General features: G+C 35.1%; 2 protein-coding genes across 2 annotated transcripts; one reads left to right on the top strand and one right to left on the bottom strand.

Moving 5' to 3' along the window:
- Positions 1-47: 47 nt before the first annotated feature.
- On the bottom strand, positions 48-18,933 carry LOC110017947 (serine carboxypeptidase II-2). Its single transcript, XM_020715118.1, has 10 exons — positions 18,504-18,933; positions 16,793-16,900; positions 10,703-10,798; positions 10,280-10,372; positions 10,093-10,178; positions 9,744-10,010; positions 9,514-9,644; positions 1,010-1,105; positions 530-635; positions 48-319 (listed from the first exon to the last, which is right to left on the bottom strand). Exons 1-10 carry the CDS (start codon positions 18,787-18,789, stop codon positions 158-160), a joined length of 1,431 nt encoding a protein of 476 aa, XP_020570777.1. The 5' UTR covers positions 18,790-18,933; the 3' UTR covers positions 48-157.
- A 1,422-nt stretch (positions 18,934-20,355) lies between these two features.
- LOC110018057 (probable steroid-binding protein 3) lies at positions 20,356-20,940 on the top strand. The gene has a single exon (XM_020715282.1). The coding sequence runs from the start codon at positions 20,440-20,442 to the stop codon at positions 20,743-20,745; it is 306 nt and encodes a 101-aa protein (XP_020570941.1). The 5' UTR covers positions 20,356-20,439; the 3' UTR covers positions 20,746-20,940.
- Positions 20,941-21,160: the final 220 nt, after the last annotated feature.

The following is a 21,160-nucleotide window of genomic DNA, read 5'->3' as shown; positions in this document are numbered from 1 at the left end:
TTAGCTGGTGCTAACTGCATGCAAACCTAAATGGAGCATTTTAGAGCTGAATTACAACTTACAAATAAGTTTCCTTTAGAAAATATACAAATTGTTCAATATTTTTGTTATTATTTTAAAATTAAACTTTATGAAACATGATATAAAAAGCATGAAATTAAAAGGAGGCATGCTCAGACAATGTTGGCATTGGACTTCCAGTAAGGAACTGCTTAAACAGTAAAAGAGCCTGCTTTGGCCTATGGAGGGAAACCTCATGACCAGCTCCCCTTACTGTTACTAAGGTAAGTCCTTTGTATACTTGACTCCATCCACCAACCTGTTTCGCAAAAACATACAAATGTCTTCGTAATATTGCTGTAAGAGATAATCTATTGAGGCATAAAGCTAGACTTTATAAATTTATTGTTATAATATGCATGCTAATGCAAAAAAAAAAAAAAAAAAAAAAAAAAAAAAATTTTATTCGCCCATAATATTTCTGCAAAATATTAATAAGTACTAATCTAGAGGGTTTTTAAAGGCAAACCTGGCCATCATCGTACCAAGCATGCCAGGGAACAACAGTTGGAAGCTTGAGTGCGTCCACATTATACCTGGTGGATGTTACTGGGATTACTGAATCTGTATCTCCACTGAATCAGAGAATGTTTGGATTAGTGTTGTAGGAAAAGCATGGTTTTCATTCACAAAGCAATCGATTTGATTATTTTCTCTAGAAAAAGTAGGCAGACCACCCAAAACTTCCTATTTACAAATTAACCACCCTCTTTCATCCATTTCTCAAATTTTCATTTTTAGCAAATTGTCAATAGTTTGATCATGGCACTTGTAAATACATTGGTCCGGTAGTTCGAAAAAACCACCTTGGTAGTTAATTTGTAAATATCAATGTTTGGGGTGGTTCGTGTGTAATTCATAATGGCATTTATTCTTCATAAAAAACTAGAGGAGCCAGCTAAACATTTTTTTTATTAAGTCATTAACTGCTTGGAAATTTGGGAATCACCTGAACATCCAAATTCGAAGTCCATAATCTATAAGTTCCTTGTATATAGGTAGGATGGAAGCATTGGAGTCCTTCCAGTTTTCATTAACAATGTCACTGCACAAGAGAAAACAATCCAGACCTGAGATTTATATTGTCTACTCAGTAAAACTAGTAATAAAAATTCAGCAACAGTTTTAAGGCCAAAATGAGAGAAGCAGGGAACAAAATAAATTTTCATGTTAGCTGGATTTAGCATGATGCTGCTGGTGTCACCCTTCATTGATTTATAATTGTTATATAATAGAGAAATTTACATTCGTAGCACGCACTTCTTATATATTTACACATCTCACACCTCAACTTTTATATTTACGTGCATAGCGCTTTGGTGTTTCAAACCTATGTATGAAAAATGTGTATTTCACTAGTGATAATAGTGTTATTTTTTGTGTTATTAAACATTCGAGTGTTATCATGTAAAAAAAAAGTTTAGGGGTGATATTTGTAAATACATAAGAACCTAGATTATAATGGCATATGTATGCAAGGGAATAGATAAACATGTCACAAAACAAAATTTTGAAGTGGATGCAAGCTCCATGAGGAATGTCTAGAGCATCATGAAATGAATGTTTTGATTCAATTCTGGAATCCATCATCCCAAGAAAATATTATAGAAAAAATTTTAACTAAAAGTTAGATTAGTGAAGAATTATAGTGTGAACAAATCAAATGAAAACAATCTACCTACGTGACACCAAAGGATGGTTTGATGAAGTTCATCATTTTTCAGAGCACATTTTAACTCAGACCCCTCTATTTAGTTCTGAATACCAGAAAGAAAAAGTTTCCTTTGCAGCTTGATAACTAAAGATAAGAGATTACAATGAAATCAAAGGAAAAATTACTATAGGCAATTCAAATTGAGTAATTTGTGTAACACCCAATTTTTAAAAATCAGATAAAATTTTTGGCAATGGTAAAATATACCCCAATCTTCGTAGTTCCCAAAATTCAACCAGAGATATTTTATAAACTTATATATCTTGAATTGAGCAATTTGATATATAGAACTATGCATGAATTATAATTGTCCGGGGACATATAAAATTGTTGAAGTATTAACCTAATTAGTACTTTAATAAATCCTAATCCCCCGTTACCGTTCCAGCCGAGTTTTTTTGCACTAAACCGTGCATGCAACAGTTGTAATGATATCAGATGGCTAGAATTCACTTGAATCCAACTTAAATATTGCTCTCTTCATTTATCCTTTCCCCATCCTTCGGTTTCTTTCGCATGCCTAAAGAGCACCAGCAATCTTGCTACAGTGCCGGCTCGACTTGCGTGCACAACAAAGAGCTGCAGTTCTCGATTTAGGGCTCCGGGATGAAATCCTTAAAAGGGAACTTCACTTTCACGCTAATTGAAACATTCATGTCCTACCCAACGATTTCTTTCTGACATTTGTCATGAATTGAAGCATTTTTTTGTTCTCGGTCACTGTTGCAGGAGGCGATCTAATGTTGGAAGCTGTAAATTGGGTTTTGATCTCTCGGTAGGGCTGTTTACAAGTAAATCAACAAAGTAAGAGGAAAAAAGAAGGTTAGAAGGAGGAAGAAGGGATTAGGAGGGATGAACATAGAAATAAGAATATGAATTGATTCATACATAGTAAGGTTATTGGATGAACATAATGATGAAAGAGTGGTTGAATTTAGAAATAAGAATGAGATCAAATATGAATTTATACAGAGAAATAGATTGATTGATATAGGGTAGATAACCCATATTACGTAAGATATTACATATGCGCGACATAATTATTATATGATAAATTGTATTTGAATAATAAATTATGCTAATATAGATGAATATGCTTAAAGAAGAATCAGAAAGTACTGAGGATCAGCCTTCTAGATCAATTGTAGAGCATGAAGTACAGGCTAAAAATGTCTTGAACATAAATGATAATCAAAACATGGCAAGTGAAGAAATTAGAGCCACCAGAGTTACAGGGTATTAATTAGCTGATATCTCAAGTAGTTGACAAAATGACTGTTATTGAAAAATCTTCTACTATCACAAGGCATATATATGAAGATAGTGCATGAGTTAATCAACATTTGAAGATCTTTCAGCATTCAAGCTACCTGTATATAAATGTGCTAGTGATCCTAGAGTTATTGAAGATTGACTATTAAAGATTATAAAGATTCTTGATGGTATGATTCATCCAGAGAATAAAAGAGATGTGCTAACTACTTTCATGCTAGAAGGCGAGGCAGAGAGTTGGCGGCAGACACAACATACAAATAAATTTTAGCTAACACCTCTTCTACAGATTTAGTGGGATGATTTTGTCAAAATTTTCAATAATTGGTTTAGTTTTCCTTCAGTCAAACTAAACATTACAAAGTAAACTTATTAACTTGACTCAGGGGTTCAAGATAGTTATGCATTATAGAGTAGAATTCACTTCTCTTTTTAGATATGCATCTCACTATGCCAAAACTCAGGACGAAAAATATCATCGATTTTTGCATGGCTCTGAGATCAACTGAGATTTGCTTTGACTCCCTTTGAAATTTTGTAATTTCTCAGTGTTATACGAAATAGTCAGAATTGAAAATGAGTTGAACATCTCTAATCAATAGTGGCAACCCCAAGCAAACAAACAAAAAGATGTTGACAAAAGAGAGAAATCCCAAAGCAAGAAGTTTAAATCAGAAGATAAGCAAAAGCAACTACAGCTAGAAAGGCCAGCTTGTAAGAAGTGTTAAAGTAGCCATTTTGGATAATGCTCGATGGGTTAAGGAAAGTGCTATAAATGTGAACAAACACGGCATCTTCAGATGAATTGCCACAGGAAAAGAAAAGTGACAACAAATTGCCAACATTTCAAGGATAACGACAACCCAGAAAAATTTTGAAAGGCAACCAACCAAGCAAAACTAAATTTTTAAAAAGGCCTTCTTCAACTCAAGTCAAAGGATAAAAGTTCATAGCATTGAAATGAGCAAACAATGAAGACCGAAGTTTTTTACAATTATCCCTCAAGTGATTAAAGAATCTGAAGAAGTGGTTACAACTTCTGATTTTAAATCAACCTCACAAAATTTTATTTGATTTAGATGTGTCACATTCTTTCATTTTTAAGAGTTTGTTGCTACTTTATCTATTAAAATTATATAATTTACTCGTGCCTTATATGTTATTATGCATTTGAGAAGTGGTTTCTATGCAATCGAGATATATTTGTGCACATTAGTATTTCTGATAGAAAGTTGCAAGCACAATTAATTATAATACCAATTCAGACTTTCAATATCATGGTAGGGTGGATTGGTTAGTAAAGAATTTTGCTACAATTGAATGCTAGAAAATGTGAGTGAAATTCAGTTTGAATAGAAAGAAGTCATTTTATTTTTCATATGATAAAAATGCACAATCTTCTTTAATAAGTGCAGTTAATGTTGAAAAGTATTTGTCAAGTGACAAGCTATTGTTCTAGTCAAATTAGAAGTGTTGAATAAATATGTGCAAGGATTGAAGAACATCTCAATTTTTGTAGAATTTCATATGTTTTTCCTAAAAAATTGTCAGAGCTACCACCAGAACTAGAAGTTGAATTTGGTATTGATGTGCAGCCAAAAATATCTGCAATTTTAAAATCTGCTTAAAGGATAGCTCTAAGGAATTGCATGAAATAAAATGTTAATTACATGAATTGATAGATAATGGTTTTACCGGGCCAAAAAAATTCAATTTGGTGTGCTCCAGTATTATTTGTAAAGAAGAAAGATAGATATATGCGGTTATGTATTTGATTATAGAGCTTAACGAAGTTACAATCAAGAAAAAATATCCATTGCCAAAAATAGATGATGTTTGATCACTTAAAAGGTGCTATTGTATTTCTCGAATTGATCTGAGATCAAAATATTAAGTCAAAGTCAAAGAGATGAATGTAAATAAAACAACTTTTGGGACCTGGTATGATCATTACAAATTATTAGTTATCCTTTTGGCTTAAAAAATGCTCTTGCTATTTTCAGGGACCTGATGAATCAAATATTCAAGCCTTAAGTGGGTCAGTTTGTCATTATCTTTGTCGATGATATTCTGATAAATTCAAGGACCGATAATGATTATGCCAAACATATAAGGATAGAATTGAAGCTACTAAGGCATAATCAACCATGCACAATTTTTGAAATGTGAATTATGACTGTGAAACATTACATTTTTTAGGGAATTTTAGTGGATCATCTAAAAGTGAAAGTAATTGTGAATTGTTATAGAAGTACGCAGTTTTCTTGGTTTGGTTAGAACTTACAAGAGGTCCGTTAAAAATTTTACAGAGATAGCTATGTCATTGTCCAAATCGATGAGAAAGGACATTCAGTAAGAGCACATTTTTTAAGAATTAAAGGAATATTTGACCATTGCTTGGTGTTAGCTATTCGATCAAGTACAGAAAGATTCTAGATTTATAGTGACGCGTCATTAAGAGATTTGAGTTGTTTTCTAATGCAAAACAAAGGTAACAACCGATACATTCAGGCAGTTGAAATCATATGAGAGGAATTATCCGACACATGATCTGGAGTTAGCTGTTGTAATCTTTGCTTTAAAAATTTAGAAAAATTGCTTATATGACGTAAAATGTGAGGTATTTACTGATCATCATAATTTGAAATATATTTTCACACAAAAAGAGTTGACTATGAGCCAGAGAAAATGGTGAGAGCTTATCAAAGACTACAATTTGGATATACAAGAATATCCTAACTAAGCAAATATAGTTGCTGATGTTTTGAATCATAAATTTACAAGTAGTGCAAGCAAGTTGGGTCATTACTCATGAGCTGGAATTAATTAAAAAATTGATGCCCTACAGTTAGAAGTCAGAAGCTAGGAGATTTTGGGTATTTACATCAATTGATTGTGCAACCAACTTTAATTGACAAAATCAAGACAGCTCATAAAGTTAGTAGTGAATATCTGAAACTCCTGAAGTAATTTCAATCAGGAAAGAGGTCGGATAAGATTGCTAATGAAGATGATATTATCAAAAACAAGCTGCCTTTGGATACCTCTTGATTTCGATTTGAGAAAGAAAATTCTACATGAATCTCATCAATCAAGGTACATGATTCATCTAAGCAACATTAATTGACAAGGATTTGAAATTAATATTCCAATGGTCAAGTATGAAGAAATATGTTGTGGAATGTGTTAAAATGTCAAGTTAGTCAAATTGTCAAAGCTAAGCATCAAACAAAACAAATTATTGCAATCGTTAACTAGACCTAAATGGAAATAGGAAGCAACATTAATTGACAAGGATTTGAAATTAATATTCCAGTGGTCAAATATGAAGAAATATGTTGTTGAATGTGTTAAAATGTCAAGTTAGTCAAATTGTCAAAGCTAAGCATCAAACAAAACAAATTATTGCAATCGTTAACTAGAACTAAATGGAAATAGGAAGAGAACTTGATAAATTTTGTTATAGGATTTCTTACATCAAGGCGTGATCATGACAGTATTCAGGCCTTTATTGATAGGCTAACAAAGTCAGCTCACCTCTTGTCAACTAGAAAAATAGCTTCAACTGAAAAGTTTGTCAGATTATATGTGAAAGAAATTATTAGATTGCATCGTGTTTAAAAAATTATTATTTATGACATAGATGAAAGATTCACGTCCAAGGTGTGAAAAGGTATTCAAACAAGTTTGAGTACACATTTATACCTTGGTTGAACATTTCATGGACAAACTGACGTGCAACCAGAAAAAAAAAATTCATGTATTAAAAGATTTGTAGAGGTCGTGTCCTTGACTTTAGAGGCAGTTAGAAAGATCAGATCCCGATGATAGAATTCACCTATAATAATAGTTATCAATCTAGTATTAAAATGACTCCTTATGAAGCACTGTATGACATGAAATGCAGAACTCCACTGAAACTGGGTGAACGTCAAATATTAGATCCTGAGTTAGTTGATGAAGTCAAAGAGAATCAAATTAATCAGAAACAAATTGAAAACTGCCCAAGATCGAAAAAAAAAAAATATTATGACTCTAAGATAAAAAGCACTAGAATTTGTAGTTGGTGATTTTGTGTTTCTAAAAATCAGGCCAATAAAAGATATTAGAGTTGGTAAGAGAAGCAAGTTAAGTCATAAATACATCGTTCCTTTTAAAATCATAAAAAGAACTGATCCAATTGCCTATATATTAGCTTTACCTGTTGATATATCAGACATGATGTATTTCACATTTTAATGTTGAGGAAATGAGTTTTTAGTAAAGACCAGAGGATTTCATACAAAGATATTGACATGCAAAAGAATTTAACATACATTGAAGAGCCTGAAAATTGAATAATAGACAAATTCTTCATGTTAAGATAAAATAGAAGTACAGGTCAGAGAAAGTAGTTATATGGAAAAAAGAACATGAAATATGATAGAAACATCCCATTCTATTCAAGTAAAATAAAAAATTTTTATTACGAAATTTTTATAAAGATGGGAGAGTTGTAACACCCAATTTTGAGAAAATAGTAAAATATTTGACAATTGTAAAATATACCCCAATGTTCGCATTCCCCAAAATCAAATCAAACCAATTTTATAAAATTTCACATCTTGAGTCGATCAATTTGATCAATAGCACTACATGAATTAATTGTATGGGGTGATGTAAATTATTGAAGTATTAACCTAATTAATACTTTGACTAATCATAATCTCTTTTCCTAATCTCCCATCACTGTTCCCAACAGAATTTTTCGCACTAAATTGCGAATGCAATCACTGTGATGATATCAGATGGCTAAGAACCACTTGAATCCAAGTTAAATATCACTTTCTCTTCATTTCTCCCTCCCTCATTCTTCAATTTCGTATGCTCGGAGAGCTCCAGTTATCTTATTACAGTGCAAGCGAGGTTGGGGTGCACGATAGAAAGCTGCAGCTCTCAATTTAGGGTTTCAGAATGAAGTCGGTGAAAGGAAAATTCACTTTCACCCTAATTGAAACATTCATTTCCTTCCCTATGATTTCTTTTTGACGTTTGCCATGATTGAAGCACTTTTTTGTTTCTGATCACTGTAGCGGGAGGCGAACTAGTGTCAAAAGCTGTGAATTGGGTTTTTGCCTCTATGTATGGCTATTTGCAAGTAAATTACTGAAGTAAGAGGAAGAAAGAAAAACTAGGAGGAAAAAGGGGTTAAGAGGGAATTGAGAAAGGATAGCTAAGCAAAAAAACCTATTTGAGGAAGATACTAGCTTGTATTTTTATGTGTAGATTAAATTAAGACATCAGATAAGAATTCATGAAAATCCTAAGACTTTTACGAATTTCAGGTTATTTATACTAAGCGATGTGTTTGAGAAGAGGCTGTGGAAGCTCGTCGTAGAGCTACTTTGTCAATCTAGATGAAATAATCGTGTGCTAAGTTAATAATAATAATTTTGACTTCCTTGATGAATGGTTGCACTTAGAACTTTTGCATGTTGTTGAATACTTGTGAATGTTATATGTATACCATCGTTGAACTAACACTAACGATAATTTTGATTTTCTTCGAATATAGAAGTGATGATCATGTTATGATATACAGGCATTTATATTGTATTGATTATGCATATGATTATGAATTGTCTATAATTTTTTATTACAAAAATTATGATTAAAAAAATGTCGAATCGTCTGCCTCTATTGCATCACAGTTGACCCTAAATCAAAATGCTTGCATCTTAAGGGCTTACTTCAGTCGGCCATTAAACCCACCAACTCCAATTCAAATTTTTATCAGCATCATAGTGATCTTCCAACGGATATCAAACTTGATTTTGCATGAAAATGAAGAAAAATCTTCACTGACACACTTCTTTTGACTCAGCCTACGAAACTACAAACCTTTTATTGATTTCATTCTGATCGGCCATAAACACTCACTAATCTTAAAGAAAATATAGGGGAATTCACATAGTTAGCACACAATTCTAATGTATTTACATATCTCACTGATAAACTTACATATTTACACACATATCCCTCAAATCTTTAATATCACATCACAAATAGCATTATTACAACTTTTTAAAAGTAAAATACACCTTTTCATACATAGGTTTAAAACACCAAAGTGATATGTATGTAAATATAAAATTTTAGGTATGAGATATGCAAATACATAAGAATTGTGTGTTACGTAAGCAAATTCCTCAAAAATATACAATATTACGTAGCTCTTCTGAATAACACTACAACTGCAAAAGAATTTGTCCATATAACATAACTGAGTTCCCAAATTGTACATAAAATGCAGAAAACAGAAGTAGCACTGCAAATTTCACTGCATGGAAGTTTAGGTGCATATGGAAAGAAATGTTTACATTGAAGGTAAGAAATTCAGTCACGTGTGCTGGGCATGAAATACAAATTACAGCACAAAACAGTTCCATGAAATTAAATTAAAAGTTTGTCATGATTACAATTCTTACTTGCAAGTTTCCCACTTGGAAGGAGCAAAAGATGGATCAACATGAATTGCTTTTTGAACCTCCGGCAAATTAAAATAAACGGTCGAGTGTTTCTCAGTGCAAGGATCATACTTTTCTGACATCTTCCCAATCTGCGCAAAAATAAATTACAAAATGAGATATAATTAATTGCATTTCGATTATAAGTACAACAACAAAGCTATATTAATGCTCGAAAATCCAATATTTACGTTCATTCTTTTCAGCAGCTTGTTCCTTGAAAAAGTGATGCTACCCGTGCACGAAGGAGTAAAGATGCTGTAAGGATCGATATTGCCGAGCTCATCCGAAGCGACATCAAGTATACGTTCGCATTCTTCTGATGTATGCACAAAAGACTCATGGTCGCATAAATTCTGTAGCAGCTTGTATGTTTGATCTGATATCAACCCAGCAGCCCACATAAATTGAAAAACCCCAAAGTGATCATAGAAATCATCAGTTAAAGCATTTCCAACCTGTTTTCCACCACAGATAAAAGCTATAACATGAAATTATTTTCAACGAAACGGTAAGGGAAAGCTGCTTTAAAATTCTTACCATATACCCTTTTAAATTGATTGATGCCTCTCCTGTTAATTGAGGAGACCTCACAATAGCTTGGGCCAACTGAGGAACATAATGTCCTATGAAATGAATTATTTTTTAATATTGAATGATAAGGAAATAATCATTTATACATATAGAAGGTCTGTATGAGGAGCATTAGGATTTAAATATTGATTACCTGCATAGCTCTCTCCAGTTAAATAAAAATCACGACCGTTATATTGAGGAAACTGCTTAAACCATTTCTTGAGAAATTCGACGGAATCCTTGGCTGCAGAAAAATACATTCATATAACAAAGAAAGGAAATATGCATACGTAGCACAGCATTCTTATGAATTTACATGTCTCCGATCTAAACATTCATATTTACATACTTAGCAATTTGGTCTTTTAAACCTATGTATTAAAAGGTGTATTTCACTTTCAAAAAATTGGTCATATTAAAGATTTGTGTGCTATATGTGTAAATATGAAAGTTTAGGTGAGAGTATGTAAATATATAAGAATTGTGTGCTGTGTATATAAATGCTCCAACAAAGAAAATAAGCGAGGCTTGCTCAAATGGTTAATGTAAGCAAAATTAGAACTTAAAGTAGTACCTGTACTTGCATCTCCATTGTTCAAAATGTCATTTGAATTATTGGAATATGAAAAACCAACGCCAACTGGGGAGTCGAGGAACAATATGTTCGCCACTGCAGAATGGAATAACAATAACGGAATTGTGACGATATTGAGTGATTTTCGTTTCTGGTAAATGGATTCAGGAATCATTTTCAAAGAAAGCATGCCAATTTGTATATTTTATACTTTGATACTGACGCGGGGCTTACCTGCAGCAGCCCAGCTGTGGTGGAAGGGCTGATCCGGTCAGTCCAGCCAGGAAGTCTAGGGCTTACCCAACCGACCGATCTCGGAAGCTTTGCTGCCCAAGGAAGAGGGTTCTACAATTTCAAGTCTGTCACCCACCTCTCTTTCCTATTCTATTCCCTTCCTATTCTATCATTTTCCCTTTCTATTCCCTACCTATTACATCCCTTTCCTTTTCTATTTCCTTCTATTTCTATCTACTATCATCTATTATATATCTTATTAAAATCACGATTAAATTCACTATATATATATATATATATTGATTTGCTTGCTTAGAGAGTAGTTTTGATTGTTTGCTTATCTCAGATCTCCGCTTCCGGATATTTCTCCCTTCCAAGGGTTGTATCTGACAACAAAAAGATGTTCTGGTTGTAACTCATCGGAGATGGTGATTGTCTCCATTCATTCCATCTCTTCCTGCGGCCTCCGCGTCCACTGAAGCACCCTTGCTCGAAGCCAGATCCCTCCAGTCCCTTCCAGCAGGTCACCTTTCCTCCAGGCCCTTCCAGCAAGCTGCCCTACCTCCAGCACCTTCCAGACAGCCGCCAGCACCTCCAACTCCCTCCAGCACCGCAGCCCCTTCCTCCAGTTCCTTCCAGCATGCCAACCTACCTCCAACACCTTCCAAACAGACTGTCGGCACCTCCAACTCCCTCTAGCACCGCAACTCCTTTCGCCAGGCCCTTCCAGAAGGCCTACACTACCTCTAGCTCCTTTCACAATTGCCGCACGTCCCTACTGTCCATTCCAGACCTACCGTTCTCACCCTTGGAGGTTGTTTATATGTTTGTGTTGTTTTCTTCTCGTTTTGAGGAGTCATCATTGTGAATTTTGAATTTTAGTAATAATTTTCATTTCTATTGTGCTTTGGGTTATTATGGTATCATTGGTATCAAAGCTAGCTCAACACTAGTCCTAAACAAGGGTTTCCTGGCATCCTCCTTACCCCTCACCAAATTTTTCTTACATGTCCTCCACTATCACTTCAAAACTCAAACCCTAATCATGCCACCACAAAGATGCATGCCGCAAACTACATGGGATGAGATAAAGAGAAAGATCTGTTGGCTTCAACAGTGGCTCGCGGAAATCGATGATAGAACCTAAGGAGAGATTACCCTCGATCATGATTTGGAGAGTCTAAGGGGAGATAGAGATGAAGATCTGAATCAGTTCCACATAAAAGACATTAGCAACAAGAAATATCGGCCACGCCGCTTCAAAATTCAATATTATAAGGGGCCAAGAGAAGAGACCACATATTGTGGACACAGAGACTTCGACATCAAAATGAATTTACCAGAGTTTGATGGAGGTACAGATTGATATGAGTTTATTGGTTGCTCGCAATTTGTAGAGTGAATCTTCGAATATAAAGATGAGTCAGAGAAAAAACGGGTAAAATTAACAGCCATGAAGTTGAAAAAAATGTCTATTTATGGTGGGAGAACTTATAGAGACAAAGTAAAAGATAGAGCAGTGATAAGATTACCAAATAGAAAAAGATGAAGAAAGCAATGCAAAGGAAATACCTTCTACGTCATTTCAACCATAACATATTTTTGAGACTCGGTCACCTACAACAGCGAGACCTTTCAGTGGAGGAATTCACAGCTCAGTTCTATCATTTACAAATGAAATTTGAGTTGATCAAGCTAGAGAAGCACATATAGCCTAGTACTTGGGGGACTTAAAGACTGTTATTAGCAATATGGTGCAATTACAGCCTTATTGGATGTTGTGGGATATTCAAACTCTAGCATGAAGGTAGAAATACAAAAAAAATAGAAGCAATAGTCTTCATTTTGGAAGCAGCCTTCAGTCAAACTGTCAATTATTGCTACTGCAACCGACAAATGTACCTCAGAAGAAGCTAACAAGACAAGACAAGGAAATGCCAAGCTATATTAGAGTGGGAAGAAGCCTGAGAAAGGTAGCTCTTCCGGTACAGTACTAGCCATGAGGTGTTTCAGGTGTCACGATTATGGACACATAGCCTCTAGCTATCCCAAGAGCTGAGTTGTCACATTCACGAATCAAGACGTCATCGAGGATGTGAAGGATGAGGAGTCAGAGGATAGCCCAGAGGAAGAATTTCAGTTCCACGGAGACGAGGGAGAATTGTTATTCATACGGAGAGTTCTATCATCAGAGCCCGAGCGAGATTAGTCATGGTTGATGCAGTATTTTTCGCACCAAGTGCACGGTAAAGGGCAAGGTTTGCAACTTAATCATCGATAGTGGGAGTTGAGAAAATATGGTATCAATGCTGATGGTGAAGAAATTAGAATAGGCCACACAAAAACATTCTCAGTCTTATACCCTTACCTGGTTGAAAAAGAAAAATGAGATATGTGGATCAACTTGGTTGAAAAATAAAAATGAGATATGTGTGGATCAACAGTGCTCGGCCAAATTTTTTATTGGGGATCAATTATAGGAGTAAGTATGATGCAATGTGGTTCTAATGGATGCGTGTCGAGCTCTGTTGGGGAGACCTTGGAAGTTCGAACGCAAGACTCAGCACAATGGCTTCAATAATACTTACTCATTTACGAAGGAAGAGAAACATATTGTGTTATTGCCTGTTAAGAATGCAAGAGGCGTAGGCGAAAAAAAGGAGGCGTTAGTCCTGAGGGCCACCTTTAAGCTGTCAGTTCAGGAAATTCCAGTGGCACCAGCATTGGTCCTACTAAAAGGAACTGAGGATGAGAATGTGACACCAAGACCGCTACAACCACTACTACATGACTTTCAGGATGTGTTGACCCACAATCTTCCAAAGGAATTGCCGTCACTGAGGGATATTCAACACGCCATTAATCTCATATCAGGATCAGTGTTGCCTAATCGACCACGTACAAATTGAGACATGTGGAATATAAGGAGTTACAACGACACATACAGGATCTCTTCGCAACAGGATTAATCAGAGAGAGTACCTATCTGTGTGTTGTTTCAGTCCTGATGGTGACCAAGGACAGGTAGTGACGAATGTGCATCAAGAGCAGGGCCATCGACAAAAAGTGCTAGTTTCCCAAACCTCGCATGGATGATCTCCCGAACCAGTAACACGGAACCACCATCTTTTCCAAGATCGATTTATGAAGTGGGTATCACCAGATATAGATGAGACCAAAAGACAAGTGGAAGTCTGCTTTCAAGACACGAGATGGTCTATACGAGTGGGCAATTATGCCCTTTAGCTTATTAAACGGACCCATCACTTTTATGAGGTTGATCAATCAGGTATCTGGACACACATTGGGAAATTTGTGGTGGTCTACTTTGATGACATTCTGGCATACAACCTATCTGAGAAAAAGCAATTACAACACCTGAGGGAAGTGTTTGAGACACTGCAAGCTGAAAAACTATATGCCCATTTGAAGAAGTGTCACTTCATGACGGACTGAGTATGTTTTTTGGGTTATATCATGTCTAATGCAGGCATTCAGATGGACCCTACAAAGATCGATGTTATTGTAAGCTAGACAGCAGCGCAATCATCCACAGAGTTGAGGCAGTTTCTGAGACTAACATCATTTTAGAGGCGATGAATCAGAAGCTTTAGCACTATCACCACCCCACTGACAGATCTTTTGAAGGGAGACAAACTCCAGTGGACAGAACAAATCAGAATAGTTTCAATACACCCATGGAGAAGGCAACCCAAGCGTTATTCTTGCCATTACCAGATTCTAACCAGCTATTAGAGGTAGAGTGTGAAACATCCGACATACAGAGAGGAGCAACCCCATCTTCTTTTTCAGTAAAAAGCCGAATGATTTCAGAAGGAAATACTCAACATACATGGAGTTTATGTTATTTCAAGTGCTTTGGAGCACTGGAGTCATTATCTGCTGACAAGTAAGTTCACATAATTCATGGATCACAAAGCCTTGAAATTCTTCAACAATCATAATAACTTGAAGGGCTGACACGCCACTAAGGCAGAGTTCTTAGCATTGTTCTAGTTCGTGCTTAAGCATAATGCAAGGAGCCAGAACTATGTAGTAGAAGCATTATGTTGTCGTCACTTGTTGATCGATGCAAAATCGAGTTGTGAGTTTTGAGATAGTCAAGGACTTGTACAAGGTAGACGGTGATTTCAATGAGATATGGGAGCGATGTCAGGAGAAGCCTATTGAGCAGTACCACAAAGTCAACGTACTTGTTTTACTAGAGTAATATGTGCATTCTTAGGTGCTCACTGAGGAAGGCTATTGTTCAAGAGAGCCATAATGGTGGACAAGCAGGACATTTTGGCAGGGTTTAACTTTCACACTCATGAGAGAGCACCTCTTTTAGCCCTGACTGACGAGAGATGTAGAGCGACAAATCAGACAGTGCAGGATTTGTCATATGGCAAAGACTAGAGTGCAGATTGCAGATTGCAGGATTGTAGACTCTATTATCAATTACAGAGGCATTGTGCGTAGACATTAGCATGAATTTTGTGGTAGAGCTTCCACGAACATAGTGGAACAAGGATTTTGTGATAGTGGTGGTAGACTGATTCTCGAAGATGACGCATTTTGTACCCTGCCACGAGACATTGGATGCATCTCATATCACTGACTTATGCTTCAGAGAGATCGTGAGACTACACGAAATTCCCAAGACCATCACTTCCAACAGGATGTCAAATTTCTGAGTCACTTCTAGAGGACCCTATGAAGGAAGTTAGGCACCAAACTCTAATTCAGTTCAACAACTCATTCATTGATGAACGGTAAGACAAATGTAGTAAATAGAAGCCTTGAAAACGTAATGGGATGTTTCGTTGAAGAGAATATCAAATAATGAGATTTGATTCTTGCTCAGGTCGAGTTTGCGTAAAATAGATCCATTAGTTGGACCACTGGTCGCACTCCATTTGAGTTCTTGTACAAGCACTTGGGCACAACTCGCTCACTCTACTAGAATTGATACCACTCTTGCCGACTTCAAAAATTAACGAGGATACAAAGGAATGTGTGCACAAGATTCAAAAAATCCACGAGAAAGTTGAAAGAGATATCACTAAGCAGAATACAAGTACTAGGCACAGACAAACAAGGCAAGGAAAAATGTGGTCTTTAAAGAAGGAGACTTAATATGGACCCATTTGAAGAAAAAGAGATTCCCAATAAGAGCATTTAGAAAACTCAAGCCTAGAGCAAAAGGATCTTTCAGAATACTCCGAAAGCTGAATGATAATACCTACAAGATCGAGGTATCAGAAGACTGCAATGTTTCAATCACCTCCAACTCCATCCAGCACCACAACCCCTTCCTTTAGTCCCTTCCAACATGTTGCTCTTCCTCCAATTCCTTCTAGCAAGCTGCCTACCTCCAACACCTTCCAGATAGGCCGCCGATACCTCCAACTCCCTCCAGCACCAAAACTCCTTCTGTGAGCCGCTTCCAGCAAGGCACCACTACCTTTAACTCCTTCCATAATCGCCGCACTTCCCTACTTTCCATTCCAGACCTACCACTCTCACCCCTAGAGGGTTGTTTATGTGTCTATGTTGTTTTGTTCTTGTTTTGTGGAGCTGTCATTGTGACTTATGAATTTCAGTAATAATATTTCATTTCTATCATGGTTTAGGTTACTCCGATGTCACATATTACATAGATAATATGAAGGTGACGTTTGGAAATTATATAATGAAATTTGAACTTTATATTTTAGGTATACACTTCCCAAAAGTTTGATTGTTTTAAATTAATTAGATACTCCCTCCAAACAAGAATGAATTTTATTGTTTAGTATTGCTAAGTATGTGAGAAAAAATAAAAGAAAAGAAGTTTGAGTCTTTCTTTCTTACCTTGATTCCATGAATACTGATTCAAATAAATCCCCTTTCCATCTGGGGAGACATGAAAAGGGCCCAACTCCTCTGCCAGCCCAAAAGCAATTGAGGAGCACCCTGGACCTAAAAGGATAGAAGCTTCAAACATTATAAACTCACACACAAATATTAACTTCACAATATACAAGTGAAACGGTTTTATTTTATTTTATTTTTGTTTCACTTTAAATATAATAGGTTTCGATTATGCACAAATTTTCTACTTGCAGAAACAGGAATTTAAAAATGGGCATTTACTTACATACATAACACAATTCTTATGTATTTACATATCTAACACACACATTTATACATATACATGGGCATGCTACATAAATTTTTAACATTACAAAAAAATACCATTATTGCATTTTAAAAGTGAAATCTGTGTTTTTATGTATGGGGTTATGATAACAAAGTGAGTGTAAATATCAAACTTGAGGCGTTAGACATGTAAACACATAAACTTTGGGTAATTATTAGAGATTTAAAATTCGTTTGGAGCGACGTTCCCCCTCCTTTGCATTGGATGAAAAGGAGGTAAATCGCGGCAGAAGGTTTGGTAAGTTTTATTTTGCGAACGTCGGCAGACGCGGGTATGCTAAAAATGGCATATTATATCCATTTTGAAACGTGGGTGCTGACCAACAATCGACAATGTCACTTTTAAAGAAGTTTTACCGAAAGCTCCCTCAAACGTAGCCTCAATTATGGAAGACTCAAGATTTTGGGCATCTTAAGCTCTGATAAATTCCGAGTCATTGACATTTCAAGTATATTATCAATCAACGATTTTCTAAGCATAATTCAAGTTTATATAATGAGTTGACTAATTTGACCCAGGCAAATATACTTGTATAGCATCAAGGTAATAATAATTATTATAATTACTATAAATTTAATTATTTGCTAATTAATTATTATTATCCTAATCAATAGTCATTACTCTAGCAAATTCAATTTAACTGACATAACCGCCTATACATTTTTACAAAACACTTAGAAAAATCATAAAGTGGTGTTTTCAAAATGGGCTTAGATACAATTCTTATATATTTACATATCTAATATCTAAATTTTTATATTCACATACTTGCCACTCAAACCTTTCATATTACACATAAAATGCCACTATTATTAACTTTTTCTAAAGTGAAATACACATTTTCATGCATAAGTTTTAACACCAAAGTGTTATAAATGTAAGCATCAAACTTTAGGTGTTGGATATGTAAGCAAATAAGAATGGTGTGATATGTAAGTAAATTTCTCTTTTCTTCTAAAATTTTTACTTTTGCTAATAAACTATGTTTGTTTAATGATATTCTTATTTTTAAAAACAAATCAAATTATTTTTAAACACACTCAAAACAAATAAAAGTTATTCTGAGTGTTTTAAAAAATAAGTTGGTTTATTTGCAACATGACAAACATAACATGACTAAATTGTTTTATTTTAAATCAAAATATAATTAAAACAAATAATAAATAAAAGAGAAACTCAAACTTTCCCCAAACTGATTTTCTCAAAATAAATATTTGTTAAGAAAAAAAAATCCAATGCCTTTTAAGAAGCAAAAAATCCGAAGCGCAAAACAGCTCATCTCCCAAAATCAAACCATACTTATATACATATATATATAATAAAAAGGGGGGAAATTTTTCATTAAATTTCGATCAAGTTTACCTCCATTAAGCCAGAGAACAAGGGGCTTAGAATCGGGATCCTCCGCGGCCTCAAAGAACCAATAGAAGAGCGCTTTTCCGTTCTGCTCATCGACTGTAACATATCCGGAATAGTGAGCGAAGCTCACATTGAAAGATTGGCCGGGAAGCAAGAAAACCTTGTCCCTCTGCTGAATCTCGAAGGGGGATTCCCCTCCGGCCTCTGACAAAGAGGAGAAGATGAAGAAGACTAGAAGGAAGATCGAAGAAAGATAAGAAAACCTTGATCGGGGAGCTCTCTTCTCCATTACCTTCCTCTCCTCCTGCCGAGCCTCGATCTACTCCCTCCTCCCCCGACTAATTGATGAGTTCTCCCAGCGGCGTCTTCCTCGAATGAATGAGAGGATAAAAGCATGTGCGCACAATGCGGGCACGCATGGAGAAAGTATCTGTGATTCCTTTTCCAAGATACGGATCCCACTTCCACATTCAATTAAAAAAAGGGGGGAACATTTACATAAATGCCACTGAATTCCTATGTATGTGCATTTCTAACACTATAATTTTAATTTTTACATTTATACCACCTTAGTGATTCATATCATATTGAAATGGTGAAATTACAGAATTGTCTTTCCTCACAAGTTGAGAAGATAGGATTAGAAAGTGATTTATCTAAATTACATCTTATCTTAACTATAGTTAAGCTAGAAGTTGTGAGAGATGAAGTCGACATTCAAACAATAGTGGTATGTTGACAATGGATGAATGATACTAATTGGACGAAAGTGATTGGGTGATGTTGAAAAGATAATACAGAACGATAATTGAACAAAGTAGTTAGATGATGGTAGAAAGATAATGATAATTGGCTAATAGTAGCTACTGTTGGTCGTCAACATTGATGATCGAGCAGATTTTCAGGGTTCTATAGGCCTCTAAACTCTCTTTGAACTCCAATCCAAGTCACCTTTATAAGACTCTATGTATGGCTTTTGAAAATGTCATTTTGATTACTTCGTCAAAGTTCTAAAATAATACATGGAATGACTCAAATCATTTAATCATTGGTCATTATTTTATCATCAAATATTTATGACTTCATAATTAAATAATTTCAAACTCGTTAAAATTTTCTCATTAATAAACTTAATTTGATTATGAGCATGTAAACTTTGATGATTGTTTAATGTTGAACTTTTGAACTTTTATTTGAAGTTGCAATCGTTGAATAAAACAAAAAATAATTAGATTAATAGTTAGCTTAATCTGAGAATTAACTTAGCTCTTTGTAGGATTGATACTTGGACTCATAATCTTTTTACTATTTGATCGAGGTTTAAATTTATGTGAAACGTGTGCTGCTTGCATAACGAATTAAAATCCTTGATAGAAATAAATAAAATTGTAAATTTGATTAAAATTATATATTTTTAATGGTATAAGAAAATATTGAGAATCCATGATTGGTAAATGTTTGTCAAGCAAAAATAATTGTATATTGAAAAGTTAGTTAATGTTAGTCGGACGATGATTATTTGGTGATGAAGATTCAATAAAGATCAAACAATAATAGTCTGATAATAATTATCAAACAATCATAATCAAATGACAGTGATTGCCAACAATGATTTTCAAGATTGAATGTTGGACAATATTTTAGAGTTGTTAAATTCTCCGAGTAATTTACAATTTTAAATTATTTCATAAAAATAATGATTAAAATAATGAGATTTATTTATAATTATTTAGAATGATTTTTAATAAATTTATTCAAAATCCAAAATTCTCATTCACATGATTAGTGTTAAGTTCTTCAACCATAAATCATTCATTAGGTAATTAAATGCATTATTGAAAGAAAAAAAAATGATCTTTAATGATAGCAATGCTCTGTCTGCAATTATCCCAACATTTTCCGCTGCCCCCTCTCGCTCTCTGCTCGCCTCTGTTCCGCCATGGATCTAACGTCGGATCAACTGAAGGACTACGATGGATCTGACGAGAGCAAGCCAATCTACATCTCTATCCGCGGCGTCGTTTTCGATGTCAGCACAGGCAAGTCCTTCTACGGTCCCGGAGGCACCTACGCCATCTTCGCCGGCCGCGAGGCCAGCCGCGCCCTCGCCAAGATGAGCAAGAACGAGGAAGACGTCTCCGGTAACCTCGATGGCCTCTCTGTGAAGGAGATGGGCGTTCTCGAGGACTGGGAGAAGAAATTCCAAGCTAAGTATCCCGTCGTCGGGCGCCTTATTGTCTCTTGAATCTCTTTTGTAATTAATCAAGTGGGACTTGCGAGATGTTTTCATCTATTTTGCTAATTTGGAGATAAACATGACGTGCTGTAACGTCATGTGTTGATTTGGGTTGTTATTATGAAGTGGTATGTGGATGAATAAGAACATTATGTGCATCTTGGTGCTGGTTATGTATCTAATAAATTATTTAGCTTGTCAATCCCTGACTTGATCCTAGAATATTGTTGATATTACTTGTTTTTTGAAAGAAAAATCGCTAGCTAAATAACTGTAATTTAGATGTTGATCGGAATATATTTATGCAGAAAATTATATGGTCTACCAGATGGCCTTCATCGATTCTCGATCCCTGTAACTGGCTTCACAATTTGAGGGGAATAAGCATGTCTGTATATCTTCCTCATGGCCTCCATCTATTGGT

Source organism: Phalaenopsis equestris, unplaced genomic scaffold (assembly GCF_001263595.1).
Source record: "Phalaenopsis equestris unplaced genomic scaffold, ASM126359v1 Scaffold000002, whole genome shotgun sequence".
In the NCBI taxonomy this organism is placed as follows: Eukaryota; Viridiplantae; Streptophyta; class Magnoliopsida; order Asparagales; family Orchidaceae; genus Phalaenopsis; species Phalaenopsis equestris.
Note: the sequence above shows the minus strand (reverse complement) of the source record. Positions and strands in the feature narration are given on the sequence as shown.